The sequence below is a fragment of the Idiotropiscis lumnitzeri genome, chromosome 14 (assembly GCF_059441095.1).
Source record: "Idiotropiscis lumnitzeri isolate Australia: NSW breed Sydney's pygmy pipehorse chromosome 14, RoL_Ilum_1.0, whole genome shotgun sequence".
Lineage (NCBI taxonomy): Eukaryota > Metazoa > Chordata > Actinopteri > Syngnathiformes > Syngnathidae > Idiotropiscis > Idiotropiscis lumnitzeri.
In genome coordinates this window covers 17,040,906-17,059,472 of record NC_142404.1, presented here as the reverse complement: position 1 = coordinate 17,059,472, position 18,567 = coordinate 17,040,906, and the positions used below count along the sequence as shown (strand labels likewise).

Sequence of the window (18,567 nt, the reverse complement as noted above, 5' to 3'; positions counted from 1 at the left end):
GGTGTTTCAATGAACAATAGCAATGTAAAACTACAATGAAAGACAATGTAAACATATAAACTGGTTTAACAGATTTTAATTACTATACTTTGAGACAAGCCAAAAGCCACAACGACGGTACGCCTGAGCTGTGTGCCTTTAAGAGGTGTGGCCTAATCAGTAGACTTTCCTCCAATGTGATCAGCTATATTGGATATGTTGCATATTGTGTTAATTTTGTAATCGGGCGTGATGTCGTCAAATCGTCTGCCAGATCAATTATGTCATGTAGCTGATTTTGAAAAGGTTCCAATTACATTATTTACGGTAGTTTTAATTTTATGTATTGCATATTTTGACAGTGGCTATATCATTAGTAAAAATAAACTTCTGTAATCTGATTATAAATCAGTGATTTTTTTTTGGAGAGGGGGGGGATTGCCATGTTTAGAGTGTCTTAAGTTACAAACATGGTCACTGAATGAATTTCAATTCAATTTTTAATTCAAATGTCATTTAAAATGTGTTATGAAAACATTAGGGCACACAACAGGTCTAAAAGCGTTTTGATGGAAAAAAAATACTTGCTATATCTATTTTTAAAAAAAATGAAATTTTCGGTCAAAAGTGTAAGCCCATTCAGCAAGAAACTTGAAATCGACACATAAATTGATGCGGCAGACCTCAAGTTTGACACTTGTTTGTTAGTATGTCTGCTTTACAATCACACACACACACACACACACACACACTTTGGAGCGTGAACTTCCTGAAAGTCTCCATACGGTCTTCACCCTGCCACAAGAGGACTGACTGTGCAATTTGTGATACACATTCAGGTGGAAGAGTTAATTACTGCCAGCTCTTTCTGACTGCCTGCATAATTTGATTAAGAACTACTTGAGGCCGACTGTGAGGCTGAATAGAAACACAATAATAATATGATGGAGAAAAGGCAGCGCAGCAATAAATTGCCGGGAATGAATATTTTCCCTTTCTACGTTCATTCAGCGCCGCGCAATAAGATGGAAGCAATGAAAACACTTGGCATGAAACGCTCCACCCTCGCTGTTTCTGTTTATCTTCCAGCCCTTTCTGTCTTTCTTGGCTCCGCTTTGCGATCTTCGAGTCTTTTTGCTATGCCAGTTCATGCGGTGCTTGTGTTCCCTCAGCTATCTCTGCTCTAGCTTGAAACCCAACCCCGACTCTAAAATGGTCTGCAAGTCTTCGAGGGTATTTGAGGTCTTAAGTTTAGAACAGTGCAGCGCTGGCTTGGGCATATTTTTTGCTTCGGAGTGTTGAAGGACAAAACGGCCGTGAGGCTTAAGGCTCGTGTGGAGGGGTTTCCTTACGTGAGCCTTTAGTCCATAAATATTTTTATAAACCATTTAATGGAGGCAAAATCCCCGTCAAATTCCATAGCCTATACTTTTCCCCTTAGAAAATAACGGCATTGGAATCAGAAAACCTTGAACTGTATGTGCAAATTTTAACATTTGAGAATTTAACCCTTTATGTAGTAATGTGTATTATGGTATGATGGAATCACAACTTTGGCGCGAGGGGCTGTCTAAATCTGAGCAAGGGCGGACTAGACTTTGTTTTTGGTATTTTCGTGGAACAAACGCAGCTTTGTCAGTGTTGAGTTCAATGCGGGCATGACGTTTTGTTTAGGAAAATATATATAAAAAAAAAAAAAAAAAAAGGAAAGCGAGACGTGCTTCCTTGTGAAATGTTTCTAATAATGCGGTAATAAATACAATAATGAAACACTTTGGAGATTCACCATTCGGGAGAGCTCCCACGTCACATGTTTAAAAACGAAGTTGCTGATTGGCCGAAGAAGAAGTCCAGTTTAATGGACTTCACATTAATTCAAATTCAAACTTTATTATTTTTTTAATTCAAAATTCCAATTAAACACTGCAAATACAATTTACGTAATTCAAATTCAGTTTTTCAAAAATGACTCAATTGTAAAACGATTCAAATTCTGTTTCTGGTGGCGCCCATTGGCACAGTTTAAAACGGGCGTTTTGCATCGTAGCTGCGTTGTCGACGATCATGCAGAGCACTTGGTGCTTTCAATGTTATTTGAATGTTTACACTCACTTCCCATGTCACTAATTTTGGTCAAATTCTTAAGTGTCTCGTGAGGTTTCATGGTCGTTAACAATCAGTGGCATTGTATCCAAGTTCAGCAGCAGTCACGCAAGCGGGATAAAGTAGCTATGTGACATCGCTTAGCACCCAAAGGTCTCATCTGAGCTGAGTGGTTGGCCTTTCGCAGACTAAATAAAACACATACTGCATTGTCGTTGCAGTTACTACAGTATAACTGGCACAAGTCCAGTTCGATACTTGTTGCACTCATGCCGATCTACAAATACTCACTTTGGACCAATAGCTGATAATCAATTTATCAGTCAGGCTCGCTTATCGTCTAAATTAGCATTTTTAGTCGACATTTTGGCCAATTGTATGCTTCCAACTATGGTTATGTGGGAATGGCTTGTGGAAGGCCCTTTTCTGTTTCAACCTGACTATGCCCGAGTGCACAAAGGCATGTGACGGCATGCCACGATCTGGCCTACAAAAAAATTGAGAGCCTTGAGTTCCATCCACCCATTCTCTCTACTGCTAAAACTATTTTGAAAAAAAAAGTAACTAAAATGAAGCATTGTCAAATAAACTATATATATAAACTCTAAAAACAAATTAAAACGAACCAAATTGAAATAACCAAAAGTTGAAACAAAACCGAATTGCAACGAATGCCTTTTAAAACCGGTCGTCATTGACTCGCAGTGTCATAAAACTTCAAAGTGTAAATTAAACGTAGGCACCATAAACTCAGGACATACAGGCGATTATATTTTTGGAAGTCCTACTTCTTGCACAGCTGATCATCTTTCATAGGAATAGATGGCGCCTCGCTGACACTGTGTGCTGCCCTTTAATATGTTCTTGCGCTTTGACTGAGTCGCTTCCACTATGCTAAGGACAAACGAGAGCAAATCATTGGCGGGTGCCAAGATCCAACTACTTCATTTGGAACAGCTGGAGTGGATAATTAAAGGTTTCTCCTTCACTGTAAATACGTCATGGTTGCATTTTACTGCTTCAATTCGACTTCAGAAGGACTTTTAAAAATTAATGAAAAGAATGAAAAAAAAAAAAACCCATCCATGATGAGTCAGCATTTTCCCTCAAGATTTGAAATATTTACCAGTCATATTGGAGTATTAGTTTTAAATTCTGGCATTTGTTGTTTATTCTGGCCCTCACGACCTGATTATAAATGCCAAAATGGGTCACTAAAGGATGTGTATAAGTGTTTTTTTTTTTGGGGTCATGTGTGCAGTATGCCAGCGTGGTGGAGGATGGGGAGCATTACATGACACCAAAAGACTTTGTGCAGCGTTACCTCGGTCTGCAAACGCAACCGCAACATAACCCTAAAACTGTGGGCCTGATCGGTGGAGTGGCTGACACCACCAAAGATGGGTGAGTAGCATCCTACGATCACATCATTCAAAATTCAATTCAATGGGAAGTCAAGAACAAACATTTTCTTTAAAGAATATGATCCATGCGGGCCCACAAGTCAAAACGTAGCATTCTGATTAATATTGCGTTTGTGAAATATGAGTTAAGCTAAAAACGGGTTGGAGTTTGCTGCTTAACACATATTCCACCAACGCAATATTGATGACAATGCCATGTTTAGACTAATGAAGGCGCATGGAACATTTTATTACAAATAATTTCTTGGTGTTGACTTCCCCATTAAAGACTGGTCTCATTTGGATAGATCAGAAATTTCTATGATTTCACATGACCAAAAGTTGCAAAAGTTTTTCCTGCAGCTTTTAGAGTGCAAGTTATTTGTTTGTGCAAGTGTATGTGACGTGTGATGAACTTTGTCGCAACAGGTTGATCTCATTCCAGGAGTTTCTGGCTTTTGAGTCAGTCCTATGTGCCCCGGATGCCCTGTTCATAGTCGCCTTTCAGCTGTTTGACAAGAGCGGCACGGGGAACATTTCTTTTGGTATGTACATATATGTAGTCGGACAGGTTTGTGTGACGGCAGTGCCTGCTTATTATCTGTCTGAGTCCAACGTTGGAGGGTGACGCGTTACTTAAGTCACCAATCACTGTCATGGCTTCATAAAATAAAAAATTCAAGCAGGAACAAACTTAAGTAAAAAGCAGTGAATACGTTGCAAAGAAATAAGTCATTGTGCTTTTTAGATATGATTTTAAGGAATGTTGTGCCATCAATTGCAGTTTGTAAAACCGAGGTCATTCTGATTGGTTGCTAACAAGCAAAATGAAAATCGCAGATGACGTCACGCCGCGTCAACTACAGTTGGATAAACTACAATAACGAGTCATTAAATTAAAGTCTGATGCGCGTGTTTATTATTTAAATTTTTGGTTACCACCCGGGTGGAATTTTTTTTCTGCTTACAGACTTTTCGCTCACATGTGCATTTCACACTTTCAGAGAATGTTCGTGACATCTTCAGCCAGACCACAGCCCATCATCACATTCCCTTCAACTGGGAGTGTGACTTCATCAGGCTACACTTTGGCCATGAAAGAAGCAAGAACCTTAGCTACACAGAATTTGCCCAGTTTCTGCAGGTACATTTTTTTTTTCTCTGTCATTGCATCCATCCGTCAATCCAAACAGTCTGCTGTCAAAACGATTGTAACAGAGGCGCCGTGTGCGTGTCAATAGCAGCTTATTTTGCGTAAAAAAAGTGAAATATTTGTTGAGTGAAATCGTTTTCACTTACATGGGCCCTCCCACCCTGATGACGATTCCGGGGCCAGACCAAGGCAGGCGAGCTTCGTTGGACTCTTTCGAGGCTCCAATACCGTCCAGTGTTCACGTTCCATCCGTAAACAGCCTGACAGAATGAGAGAAACCTCAATACAACGTGACTGGTCAGGACGGGACGAAAAGTTTTCATTTTGGTTCATGACAATGCCGCTACTGTTAAAGCGCAGTCGAAAATGTTTTGCGTTGATATTCTGAGATAGAAAGCCGGGTGGTCCCACAGTGAGCAACTCCAGTGCAATCTGGGGCATCATCAAACTTGACTGGGCCTCCTTTTTTTTTTTAACTTAAATTTTTACTTGAGTCCTCTGTTACCGAACTGGCCTCTCTACTGCCACAGTGTGGTCATGATGCTCTTCCACAAAAACTTGTAGGCATTCTCAATTTTGTGAGGCATCCTACTGCTGTGTCTCGAAATGACCATCAAATATTGCGAGAAGAATTATCGAAGCACACCCTACTGATTAGGTAACAAAAAGCGATGCCAAAAGGAAGTAACAGCTGGATATTGCGGTGACGTTGCCGTGCGATGGTCCGGTTACATGAGCTTTGACAGCAAACGTTGTCCCGGGGTCAGCCTTCCTCTGCATCCCTTTCTGATTGCATGCTTGTCATATTGAATCATTTCACACGCACGCGCGCGCGCGCACACTGCCAGTCGGCTCGGCGAGCGCTCCACTCTATTCCGGATCAGGCTTCTCGGGACATGGTTTCCATTAGTCTCCAGAAAGACGTGGTGATTACCAAAGCCAGTGTCTCTCACTGTCACATCAGATGACTTTCACATCTGTGCAACGCTGACATTATTACGCTTTTCTCCTTCAAGGTTCCATTTCACAGCTCACTTATTGCGCGTTGCTCCTTATCACAGGAACCCTCATCTCGTCGCCTTTTGTCAGCGTGACCCACTTGCTCTCTTCCCGTTTCCCCTCCGTTGCTGTAGGAGCTGCAGCTGGAGCACGCCCGCCAGGCTTTCGCCCAAAAAGACAAAGGGAAAAGCGGCACCATCACGGCTTTGGACTTCAGCGACATCATGGCCACCATCAGGCATCACATGCTGACTCCATTTGTGGAGGAGAATCTGGTTTCTGTGAGTCGGCCAAAACGTACCGCAGCTGTAAAGTATGACGGGGGTCTCTGAAAGAAATTTTATTTTGAAAACCGAGCCCATTTTTATATTATATATATATTATATTATATTTGTTGGCTTTTTGCCCTGACAGTGTGTAAAAAAAAACCTACCACAATTTCATAAAATTCTACCAAACAAGCTTCGATTTTTCATATTTTTGGAAAAATATTTTAACGACGTCTGCACTTCTTAAGCACCATATAAATAATTAAATAAATATACACGGTGTTGCTAAGTGGCTCTCTGCCGCTTATTTTGCTGTTTCTCCAGGCGGCTGGAGGCGGTACCTCCCACATGGTGAGCTTCTCCTACTTCAACGCCTTTAACGCCCTCCTCAACAACATGGAGCTGATCCGCAAGATTTACGGCACCCTCGTCGGCGCACATAAAGACACGCTGGTCACCAAAGGTAGTCCCCATCCAACTCGCCACCTCACCGCCGACGCCATGTGCTGCTCGTCGTGACTGAATAATAATAATCAGCATGGATTTGATATTCTTGTAGCAATGTGATCATGTTTAACTGTCTTGACAGAATGGTGTGAGTGACCACACAGGGAACATTTTCTGTAGCGCTAAATTACGAAGGTAAATGAAAACGTTTAACCTGGTAATCAGACCACTTCCCCTTACATGTAGATCTGTGTAACTGATAGTCGTGCTGTCAGCCACCATCTACTCCTCAGTGTTTCCTGTTAAGATCCTCCACTTCTGTACCCCGACCCAACCTGACCCGACCTCCTCCACCCCCACCGTTGTAGTATTTGCAAATAACCAAGTTGGAATCTGCAGAGCTTTGCAGAAGCTTGCCCTTCCTTTTCAGTCACAGGATCATTCGTCACTCATAGAAAAATGACAGATTCTTTGAAGTTTTGCTCAAAGAGAGGAATGAAATAATGTTCAAGCACTGTCGGTATTCATAAAAATGTAAATTAGCTGTGCAATTTCCTCAAACAGCATGTTTAATACGTTATCTTTCATTAAACTGGAAAATGAATTGTATTTGCAAATACTATACAGTATATTAACTCATTTACTTCCATTGACGGCTCAAGACGTCAAAGATCCAATCTTTTTATTTTATTTTTTTAATCGGCTGGTAGTGAATTAGTGAACAGAAACGGTCAAGTTTGAAGTTTTTCAGATGAACGATCAACTATGACAGCCTTTTTTGTTTTTATCATTTTAGAGGAGTTTGTCCACGCTGCCAATAAGTTTGGCCAGATCACGCCAATGGAGATCGACATCCTGTACCAACTAGCCGGTCTCCACACTCACTCGGGGTAAGTTTTACGATAGTTTATCGTGACTGTTGTTGCGTCGCGCCGATTTGATGCGTCATGGTTTTATTTGAAACGTGTTCATTTTTTTGTTGTTTTTATTAGTTCCTGAGATCTCAGCATGGGCCAAAAGGGTATTTCTTTTTTCAGTTTTGATGTGTTTTGTCTAACAAATTTCCCACTGGGTAGAGCAACTATGCACTAGTTCAGATTTCAGCCACTTGTGTATTATTGGAATGCATGTGGAAATTTAAAAACTGTCATGTGGTCAGCTTAATGTTCACATTTATACTAGTACTGCATCTGTTGTAGTTTTTTTTTTTTAACGTCCATCAAATCCAACTAATGACACAATTTTCTATCACTGTCACACGAATTTAGTAACATTTTGCACATTTGTATTTTTAAAAACGACACGAACTCCACTTTTTGTTGTGGATGATTTTTGGTTGGTTTTGCAATTGCATACAATTTAGATATCTTAATACAATAAATCATAAAAAAGTTTGCATATTTTCCCAAATAATATAAATGATCACAATCGCTTTTAGGGGTCTATGTGTGTCAGAGGACGTGTCTGGTCATTTTAAAGACCTTAAGTTGTGTTTTATTGGTTGGAACTGCAACTGACCAATCAGTGACTCCAAATGTTACTTTACATCCAGTAAAACACGCCTACAAGTTTTCTGACGACGTGTATAGCCTAGTTCTGAAAACCGCTCTGATGTGGCATTCAGCCAAGCTTGTCCAACGTGTCAATTTTAAGCCAGGAACAATTTTCTGAAAAATGTTACATAAGACAGCGGTTTGCACTTTCTCCTGGCCTAATTCCCTCTCCTCCTCTGCTGCAATGTGTGAAGGCGACTCAACCAAATTGACATCGAGAGGATAGCGCCGCTGGAAGAAGGACACATGCCTTACCACCATGCCGAGGCCCAGAGACAGGTAGCCTGACTGACACCTCACGTCACATTCTGACGCCTTTTATCGGAGCTTCTCTTCCAAGACCTCTGCCTCCTTGTTGCACAGCAGCAAAAAAAAAAAAAAAAGCCTAAAGAGGATGTTCCGTAAGTGAATTAGCAGAGTGCCCACGTCCCCCCCCCCTCGCCCCTTGTGAAGTACATTACTTAAACTGCCAGATGAAAGTAGAGCAATTACATTTATAGAAGAGGAATGGATTGTTGCACCTCTTCATGAAAGGCTCCCCTCGCCTCGCACACATCCACCGCAGTCTCTCATCTGCGAGGCTGATAAAAGGCAGGGATTTTAGAGGCCTTTAGCGAGTTCTGCTAATGGCATGAAGGAGTTGAGTTGGGATCACGCTGGCTGAGAGAACAACAATCTCTGCGTAACATGCTACTCTATCGGGCTGCGGTCAGAACTTCCAGGCCAGCGGTGCTCTTGGGATATCCGAAATTTGATTCCTCCGGGGCGATGCGGCCATCCCAAGGCCTGCCCTTACCGGAAGTTCGCTAATTGTTTGAAACCTTTGATCAAGTCCTGGATCTTGATAATATGCAACTCCGCATCTGGCCGGAGGGAGGTGGAGCAATATGTTGCGCTCATGTCTGGGAGAAGTTACTCACCACTTTAACACACACACACACACTTGTAGATATTTATCTGAACATGGAAAAGGCTTGTAGGGCTAAATCTGTTCCCCTGCACTGCTGTGAAAACAAAGAGGCCCCGCTTTCAACATCAAACATAAATACAGCCAGGCAAGCAGATAAGAAAGAAATGATTGTTTTGTGGAAATAAAAGCACTTGCGCTCCTCTACATGAAGCTTCTGAGGGGAAAACTCCAGGTCATGTGGTCAATTGCTAAATCCTGAATGGGATTGTCCTACCTACCCTTGAGCTTCGTTAAACACACACTGTCGCTGGTCTTACTGGTATGGAAGCCCAGTCTTCTTCTCTTACCAGATTTTAACAACCCCCCCAAAAAGAAACTTTTTTTTTTTACTGTAAAAAGCCCATGAGTGGATTTTTTTTCTTTTAAGTGTCAGAAGCCTGTTTCTACCGGTAGATTTTTGTATCTTAGTTGGGTAAGACCTTTTTCTGCTCGTGATTTTTTTATATATATTTTTTTCCTCTAAGGCTCCTTCATAAAGTCAACTTTTCGATTCCCATTGAGTGCGACGTGGATTTCATGTAACTATGTTTCAAAGGTTGCTTACCGATATGGATGAGCCTGCACATAAGATGGTCTGACCGTGTTTTTATTTTTTGTTTGATTGGCAGCAAAGGTCTTGCCAAACTAAAATAATATAAAATTTTATTGACGGGAAGGGGGTCACTTGAACAATATAGAGCCGAAACCAGGTTTTGAACCGCTGACCTGCATCCTGTCTGCTGTCAAAGTGTCTTATCATGGCCGCACACTCCTCTGATCGTGCATCCTTCTCCCATTCACATTTGACTTTTCTATCTTTTTTGTCTCCCACAGCATACTCTTGATTCGTCCCGGCCCATTTGGCTCCAGGTTGCAGAGTCTGCCTACAGATTCACTCTGGGCTCAATTGCTGGAGGTGAGTGACACGTCTGCCGCCGAGGGGGTAACTTTAGCCGGCCAGACGGACGAGCCCGAGATTCCGGGGCCGGCCATTGTGCTGCAGGGCGAGGAGCTGTGATCTGAGGCTTCCGCATTGTGCGGCCGTGCCACCGGTGGCTCCAGGAGCCGGAGCTTTGGAATATCACAAATCTTCCGGAACCGAGCTCCCTGGTATCCCTGTCTAGTTACACTGAGAGGAATTGATATGAGGAATCTCTGACATAACTGGCCCCAAGATAGGAGCTGATTGTGTGTGTCAGTCGAAACCAATTTAAAATCAGTGCAGCCGACATCATTAATCACTGGACTGGACGACACGCCACGTGTTTTGGATGTTAATGAGCCACTTCTCAGCTTCAGTGCTTATGGAGCTGTTTGCAAGCAGGATTTATTTCAGTGCGAGCCCGCTGTCCTTTAGATTTCTTTTTTTTTTTTTTTCTTCGGTTTTAAGAAAAGTACAGATCTCTTGCATGGGGGAAAAAAAATCCTTATCGATACACACAAACCACGTCATTTCATAAATCTGTACCGGCTAAGTATCAAGTAACATTTGACCATTCGTAATTTGTATTTTAAGTGTAAGAGAAGTCATAAAATATGCACTCACCCTTAACAAGTGAAGAACGCCGTGTTGATCATGCTTCATGGCGTATCGTCACGTTTTTGCTCTTTGTCACCACTAGTCGCGTCCTGTAGTGATGTCACACATACACACACACACACACAAATGGTAAAAACATGACACAAAAAGCATGACACACGTTTATAGAGTTAATTCTTTTGATGCAAACCGGGCGAAAATCTTGCAAGACATCCTTGAGTTTGGTGTGCTGTCATGCTGGCATTTAAAGCTACAACAGTTTTCAAAAATACACATTTTTAATCGACCAGCCGCGTTGGTGAGCGGTCACAAGCACTGACCTGCAATAACAATCTAAATTTGAAGATTTTTTTTGTCCATGAAATTGTCTTGATTTATTCCCAACAATCTATTGGTTTCTATAATTGTGACGTGTGAATTTATGACACGCACGTCAAAACACCATCAAATATTCAGCTACGGATTAACGTGTGTGTTTTCTAGCCACTGGTGCTACCGCAGTGTACCCCATCGACCTGGTCAAGACTCGCATGCAGAACCAGCGCTCCACAGGCTCCTTAGTGGGCGAGCTCATGTACAAGAACAGCTTCGACTGCGCCAAGAAAGTGCTGCGCTACGAGGGCGTCTTTGGATTCTACCGAGGTAATCAATAGTTCATTAAAATTCTATGCGAAAAATCGTGCGCCGAAAAAAACATCGGCGCATTGAGCGCATCACAAAGCGTGAAGGCGCTAATGTTGCTGACGCACTTTGCTAATTGACACCAGAAAACCTTTTGGCCTCCCGCTTCAGCGGTGACTAAAGCAACACCCAGGGGTCGCGTTTTCATTCTGTCCGAGGCGAGCCCCCCCCCAGAGGACAATGAGCGGCCGTGTGATCTCATTCAGACCGGATGGCGTTAATGGCGCGCAGGGCTGGCGACACACAACCCTCTCGCCCTAGGGCGCTTCACGTGGAAGAAGTCAAGACTGCCACCTACTGCTGCCTCCACCGACGCAGCTCTTTGTTGCGCTCCTCCTCCTCCTCCTCACTTGATGAAGGAGGCTGATTGACTATGAGAAGGAGGCGCTCGCCAGTTTTTATGGCAGCGTTCCAGTGGCAGTCACTCAGCAGCTCCCAGTCGAGCTGGCTTGATGAAGGATGCACGGTGAAAGCGTGCGGCAGCCCCAACCACCCAAGCGGTGCAGTTTTTTTTTTGGACTGTTCATGAGTGTATGAATGCTGAGAGAGTCAAGCAGTCACACTGATGCGATTCCGTAATGTCAACAAAAATGCTGACTGTTTCAACTGGCGTATTGTCCACAGATTAGAATTCAATTAAAGAAAGATTGGTTCTTAAATAGGGCTGAACGATTTTGAAAAATAAAGTACCGTATTTTCCGGACTAAAAGCCGCTACTTTTTTCCTCGATTTTGAACCATGCGGCTAATAATTTTTTTTCACCAGTAAGGGCGCTTTATAGTTCGGAGAATACGCAAAATAAATCAAAAATTTTTTTTCCTCTTGGATCTGTTCTGTTTTAATTTGCAAAGTTGTTGCCATGTTAAAAGGCACTGTTTTAACAATCTGTTTATGTACCTTTAAGTGCATTCACAGAACAAAATTGTTTCATACATGCAGTAAACAACTCATTTTTTTCAACATAGAAAACTGCGGCTTATAGTCCGGTGCGGCATGTATATCATTTTTGTGTTTTTTTCTTCTTCTTTTTTTTGCGTTGCTGCGGCTTATGTGGGTGTGTCTTATAGTACGGAAAATCCGGTAATTGCGATTATAATTTTTTTTTCCCCCTTCAGTATTGCAATTATTATTTTAATTTTTTTTTAAAGTCCTCTTCCCATGTATTTTTTAAACAAACACAACGTAAAAGGTTGCGGGTCTCTCAACCTCGGAGGTTTCACTGCATGCGTGGGTCATACGTGATCGTGAACATTCTCCGAAATACGTTGCTCAACAAAGAGCACGCTTTCATTTCAACGTTGGCTTTGACTGCCAGCTCTCCTAATGGCCTCTATGAATATTTTTGCAGGTCTTCTACCGCAGCTCATCGGCGTGGCCCCGGAGAAAGCCATCAAACTCACGGCAAGTCATTCCCTCAGCGCTGCTTTCGAGTGCGTCCAAATGCTACTGACTTTGTGGATGAAAAACACGCATGGTAGTGGGCGCACTTCGCAATCAAGACACAGCTTGCCCAAGTTCATGTTAATGCTCCGCTATCAACGCCGGGATTGCGTCTCATTTGCTTTTTTTTTTTTCTGCCTCCTCTAAGATGAATGATTTAGTCAGAGACAAGTTCACCAAACAAGATGGTTCCATCCTTCTGGCTGCTGAAATCCTCGCTGGTGGATGTGTAAGCACATGTTTAATTTCTATTTAACCCTTTTCCGTTTTCAGACAGTGTCAATCCTAATAGAGACTTATTTTATAACTCAATGATTTATGGTTAGAATTTTGTAACACTGTCATGTGAACGCTTAAAAGTTGAGAGAGTGATAACTAATATTTGAAGCCGATATATTTTCAGTAACGGAGAAAAAAAAAAAGAATTTTTTTTAAATCACAATTTAAAAAAAAAATGCAATTAGATTATCATCCCTGATGCCATATTGGAAACGCAAGCAGTGTTTCCTGCCATCCACTGCCTGGCCGAAGGTTCTGAAGGGATCCAGGCTGGCTACGGAGAAGAGCCCCGCAGGTTGCTGGCGGGGTCCGCGGGGTCGCAACCCCTGTCAGGGTGTAATTGGAGGAGAGGCCCTGCAGGGTCCCGGCCCAAGCCGGTTCTTGCTCATTTGTGATTGAGTTTGACAGAGTCGGGCATACCTGAAGCCCGCCAACACCACAGGATGTTTCTTGTACAAACCGTGTACAGGATACATCCCATCTGGAGACTTCTGTCATTCATTTAGAAGGCTTCATAGGATTTCACCAATCCCCGTCTTTTTTTTCCTCCTCATGAAATGATGGCTGGCATCAGAGAAGTTGAGAAGATAAAAGCGAGCGGGTGAGCGCATCCATCTTCAGAGCAGCGGATGCGCCCCCCCCCCCCTCCTCCCTCCTTGTCTTCCACTTTAAAAATGACTAAATGCGCCCAAGCTTTTTTTAGATCCTAGCTCGGATGTTTACAGATAAGACCCCTGCCCTAAATGTCACCAGCGGCCATCCTGGGGCCTGATTAGCTTTTCGGGGAGGAGGGGGGGTTGATAAATGTGCCTGAGTCACAGGGCGCCGTGCCTCAGGCTGAGCAGTCCAGGGGTGATTCAGCGCTCACCCCCCCCCATTTTGGGGAAAGAGGGTGAAATTGGGAAGTGTGCGGGGCAAGGCCGGGCCGGCTTGCTCGCTCGCCCCCGCCACAGGAGGGGCCTCGGGGGCCGAGAGGGCAGAGGGCCTGTGCCAGGGTCACAGCCTCCCGAGCGTGAGCCGGGGCCGCTCCTCACCCGACGTCTGCTCTGACCTGACCCTTGTCGCTTCTCCATCAATGCCCGCGTTACTTCCTGCTCCTCCCATGGCCGACGCTTGACAGCGTGAAAATGCAGCGGCGATGAAATGTGGCTTTTGTGTTGTCAGAATTTCACAAATCCCATTAGGGGCGAACGCTGACACGTCATTGTCATCTTTACACGTCAGCGCGCGGACTCGCTTAACTGCCAAAGTTGAACTTCTGCTCTATTTGCAAACATTGAAATCACCGTTTTTGTCCCTGGTTGCATCCGACAGGCCGGAGGCTCCCAGGTGATTTTCACCAACCCTCTGGAGATCGTAAAGATCCGCCTGCAGGTGGCCGGAGAGATCACCACAGGCCCCAGGGTCAGCGCCCTCAATGTTATGCGAGAACTGGGCTTCTTTGGCCTCTACAAGGTGGGTCGGCAAACCTGGGTCGGGCTGTCTGTCACACAAGGGCGGAGGGAGGACACACAAGACAAAAAAACGTCAAGCGTTTGCAAGGTGCACTTTTGGACCACACACAAACTGAGATAGGATGCTCTTTTTTTCCCTATTTTAGCTGAAAAGTGAAAAATGTTTTCTAAATTTTATACAGCACAAACGGGAGTGTGAAAATACCCCAAAATTGTGTTTTGTACAAAAAAAAGATATGGTTTGTCTTGAATTACCCATTAACAAATAGACTTACAAACCTCCTTTTCAGCAAAATAAAGTTATATATATATTTTTTTATGAAAACACAAAACCTTTTCCAACACTTTTAAACGCAGTGAAACATTTCAACGAACAAAGTAATGACAGCAAGCATAAAAATTATGCTGTACATATTGGTGTGCATATGGGGCCTGGTGGTGTGGGCGTGGCTTGACACATGACATTGCCAAGCCTGCGTGTGAGCGTCTGGGCGTGAACTGGGAAGGACGGGTTCTGCATGTTTGTGTGCTCTGCGCTTGTTTCAATGTTTTGCTGTCCTCAGTGTGTTTCCTAAACAACTGAGATGCACATCGTTGACTGTCTATGTAGACGTTTGCCGTTTGCCTTTCATTTGAAAGGCATCTTTAGTTGCAAGTTTTAGATGTGGAGTCTCCCTATTTATGTTTCTGGTGGGTGTGTCCTCTGGTCAGGATAAGATCTGTCATTCAACAATCACCAGCCAAGACTAGGCAACAACAACAAAACTATTTCGACCACACAGATTACAATAATATCCATCCACCCATCAGTTATGGGAGCCGCTTATGATGGGTGCGGACGTGCTGGATGTATCAGAAAAATAATTGCATATTAAATCTCAGTTAGAAAATTGAGGAAAAAAATATTGCAATTGTTCAAATCTAACTGAAATAAGTATGCACAATGCATGTCGCGACTTCATCCTCGCATTTGCTTCGTGCTTAATGCTGCGCAGTTGTTGAGCACATTGTGTGTCTCCCGGCATCAGAATTTCAAATGTCAACATCAAACGCCACTCGTGCTGTTTGCAATTTTCCCAAACAGTGCTGAACATGCAAAAAGAAACAAGGCAGCAAACGAGCGAGGGCCTACTCATCGCGCAGCTTACTGCGGCTGCTTTTCCACATTCTTGTGGCTTCCCCGGTTGGCCAAGTCACGCCATCGTAGGTTGACGTCGAGTAGGCAGTGTGTGGCCCCGTGAGAAAACACACACAAAAATAGTTCGGAAAAAATGCTGACTTCCTCTTGGCAGAAGCTGCACGTAGCCAGCAGAGTGTGATGGATGTCTCTGCCTTGAGGAGCTTTGACTCCATCAACATGAAAGTTGCCTTGAGGCAAAATAAGACAGCTACCAGACCAGTTCATCGCCAAGACAACAACCTCAATTTTGCCCACCAAGCAATCCTGCCTGCGCATATTCCAGATGATCCTTTGTATGCGTTGTGTTTTAGGGAGCTAAAGCCTGCTTCCTGAGGGACATCCCCTTCTCGGCCATCTACTTCCCTGCGTACGCCCACACCAAACAGATGCTTGCAGATGACACGGGAAAAGTGGGGGCACTGCAGCTACTCTCTGCTGGAGCCATTGCAGGTACAGGTTTGACGCTATCATAGGTCATAGGTAACAATTAGGCTACAATATGCAACTAATTTTTATTTTAATAATTGACTAATGTGTTTGGATAAATCGGACAAAAGAAAATCCTGTGGAGTGGTTGTTAAACAAGACCTCTAAAGGATTACACTTACACATAATTTTACACTTATTACAAATGCTTTATAAAAAGAGAGATTTGTTTAATCATGAATATATTTGTGAAAATCGTTTTAAAATGGAATGAATTGAATCTGTGTGTGCTGAACAGAAAATAGGCAGGGTCCACTCATTTTTAAAGTATTAATGTTTGTTCTTAGTTTCTCACTGCTAAGAAAAGACAGATTGTATAGCATTACTTGGAGGGGAAAAAACAGTTGGCTCACTTAATTTGTGAATCCCTGTTCAAATTTACTGTATATGTGCCAACACAAATACCATATAGTCAAACATCAAAATATTGAACCAAACCAAATGATAACTTAAGTCCACTAAGCTTGATTGGTGAGTATGCAATTCAAAAACTGCTATCAAGATTTGAAGGTAGCCTCAATTTACTAATTCCAACAAGCCCTCCCGTGGCCGAGCACACTTCTCAAAAATGGCCATTCATGACGGCAAGCTATTAGTGAAAGTAGTGACACAATCTTCACAAAGCTTCTACGAAATAGCAACGCTAGCAATACCGAGCTAGCATTAGCACTGTCAACTAGCAATTGTTAGCCAAGTGTGCTACGTGGGTAGCTTGACTTAATTGTAATGAAGTGTTTCTAAATGTTATCAGTTTAATTGACCCCCCCCCCCAAAAAAATCTTCAATTACACAAAAAAACGCGGTAAACGTACCTGCTGAGCAGAAATTTCCATGTTGCTTCTGAATCCTCAGCTGCCTGTAGTCTGTTCACTAAATATTGGAAAATAAGGATGAGGTTTTTTTCCCAATGCGAACTCTTCCTTTAATGCTAACAAAATACCCTTAACGGACAAATGGAAATTAGCATAGATATTCACTACACCTTTATTTATGAGAACAATAAATATGACAAATGCGGTACTTTTTGTTAAACTGAGCAAGAAAGTAGAGACATTTAAAGGTTTATGGGTGAAACCGCAAAACACGTTCTATTAAACAAGACAAGTCAAGTTAGACAAGTCAATCTGAAGTTGAAGTTGTTTTATAAACATTGTATTGTACAATTCTACCAAATAATATGAGCATTAAGTGTCCAGTCAACCCACTTACTGTCGTATTGTACAGAGTCCTCACATTCATCAACACTTGATTCCCGTTTGTCAATTTCTCCCTAAAAGGTGTCCCGGCAGCATCGTTGGTAACCCCCGCTGACGTCATCAAGACGAGACTGCAGGTGGCAGCCCGAGCGGGCCAGACCACGTACAACGGCGTCACTGATTGCTTCAGGAAGATCCTCAAGGAGGAAGGATTCAGGGCCTTTTGGAAGGGCGCGGGAGGTCAGCCGCATTGATTTTTGGATAATTTAGTTCACTGTCCTAAAAGCCCAATGAGGGAAGCTGTAACTACAGAGTGGCAAAAGAGTTTGACACCCCTGCACTAAACCTTCTGGCTTCTGCTAAAAATTAAAAAATAAAGTAATGAAAAGCCAACTAAAATAACTAAACTTTATTTGGGGTTAATCAGAGGCACTTTAAATGGCCGCAGGTGTGTGATTACTATCTGCGTTTGATTGTGACTGGCTCATTTTGAACTGCCACAATCCAGTTATGAGGTTTTGCACACTTGTCCATTAAGTTTATTTTCATTTCATCGCTTGCAGATTATATTTTCTCACTCATTATATGTAAAACCTGGCTTTTTCAACATGGGTGTGTAGACTTTTAATATTCACTGTCCAGTATACCGTTTTTTTTTTTTGTTTTTTTAGGGGCAGTTAATCTGCAAAAATTAAAACCTTCACCTGTGTGTCTTTCAGCTCGTGTCTTCCGATCGTCACCGCAGTTCGGTGTAACCTTGGTGACCTACGAACTCTTGCAGAGATGGTTTAGCATCGACTTTGGCGGCCAGTAAGTATTTCGACCACGAGGGATGAAACATCATCAATTCATGAATTAATCAAAAGAAAACATAATCGCACATTAAATCGTCATCGCAATATTGAGGTGGGGGGAATTGCAACTTTATATTATTTCTCAGAATTGTTCAACCATGCATCAAGCGCCGCAACTCTAATCCAACTCCCTCCTGCAGTCGTCCGTCGGGATCGCAGCCCACCCCCACTGCCAAATCGGGAGACCTTCCTCCCGTCAGTGCCGACCACGTGGGCGGATACCGTCTGGCGGCCGCCACCTTTGCGGGAGTGGAGCGAAAATTTGGCCTTCAGCTACCCAAGTTTCAAGCTTCCGAAGCGGCGGCCGCCAAAGTGTGAGCCGCTACGTGACTGAGTCTCCTGCAAAAAAATGGCTTTAAGTGACTTCCTTTGAAAATGCTGCATGAGTATGGCTTTTTTGGTGTTTATTTTTGCAAAGCTTGCACAACTTGTACATATTGTACTTCTTTTGAGAGGAACATTATGACATTGCAATAGATTGCGCTTGGGTGGTGTTGGTGCATGTGTCTGCTATGTACAGATATTTTCAAAGTGTTTATTTTCATCTGGGGCAATCATTTTAAATGTATTTATTTTATTGGAATAAATGGTTTCAAACTGTT

At 42.9% G+C, this 18,567-nt stretch overlaps 1 protein-coding gene across 1 annotated transcript in view; it reads left to right on the top strand.

The window, feature by feature from the left end:
• The window catches only part of LOC148323772 (electrogenic aspartate/glutamate antiporter SLC25A12, mitochondrial-like), a 19,893-nt gene extending 1,326 nt beyond the window's left edge, over positions 1-18,567 (top strand). The window contains exons 3-18 of the mRNA XM_088315750.1: positions 3,344-3,486; positions 3,915-4,030; positions 4,490-4,629; positions 5,772-5,918; positions 6,231-6,369; positions 7,150-7,243; positions 8,101-8,185; positions 9,690-9,771; positions 10,879-11,037; positions 12,425-12,477; positions 12,665-12,745; positions 14,110-14,250; positions 15,741-15,879; positions 17,193-17,351; positions 17,831-17,921; positions 18,106-18,567. Of these exons, the coding sequence (XP_088171876.1) occupies positions 3,344-3,486; positions 3,915-4,030; positions 4,490-4,629; positions 5,772-5,918; positions 6,231-6,369; positions 7,150-7,243; positions 8,101-8,185; positions 9,690-9,771; positions 10,879-11,037; positions 12,425-12,477; positions 12,665-12,745; positions 14,110-14,250; positions 15,741-15,879; positions 17,193-17,351; positions 17,831-17,921; positions 18,106-18,283 (1,947 nt within the window). The 3' untranslated portion in view covers positions 18,284-18,567. The remainder of the gene's footprint in view (positions 1-3,343; positions 3,487-3,914; positions 4,031-4,489; positions 4,630-5,771; positions 5,919-6,230; positions 6,370-7,149; positions 7,244-8,100; positions 8,186-9,689; positions 9,772-10,878; positions 11,038-12,424; positions 12,478-12,664; positions 12,746-14,109; positions 14,251-15,740; positions 15,880-17,192; positions 17,352-17,830; positions 17,922-18,105) is intronic.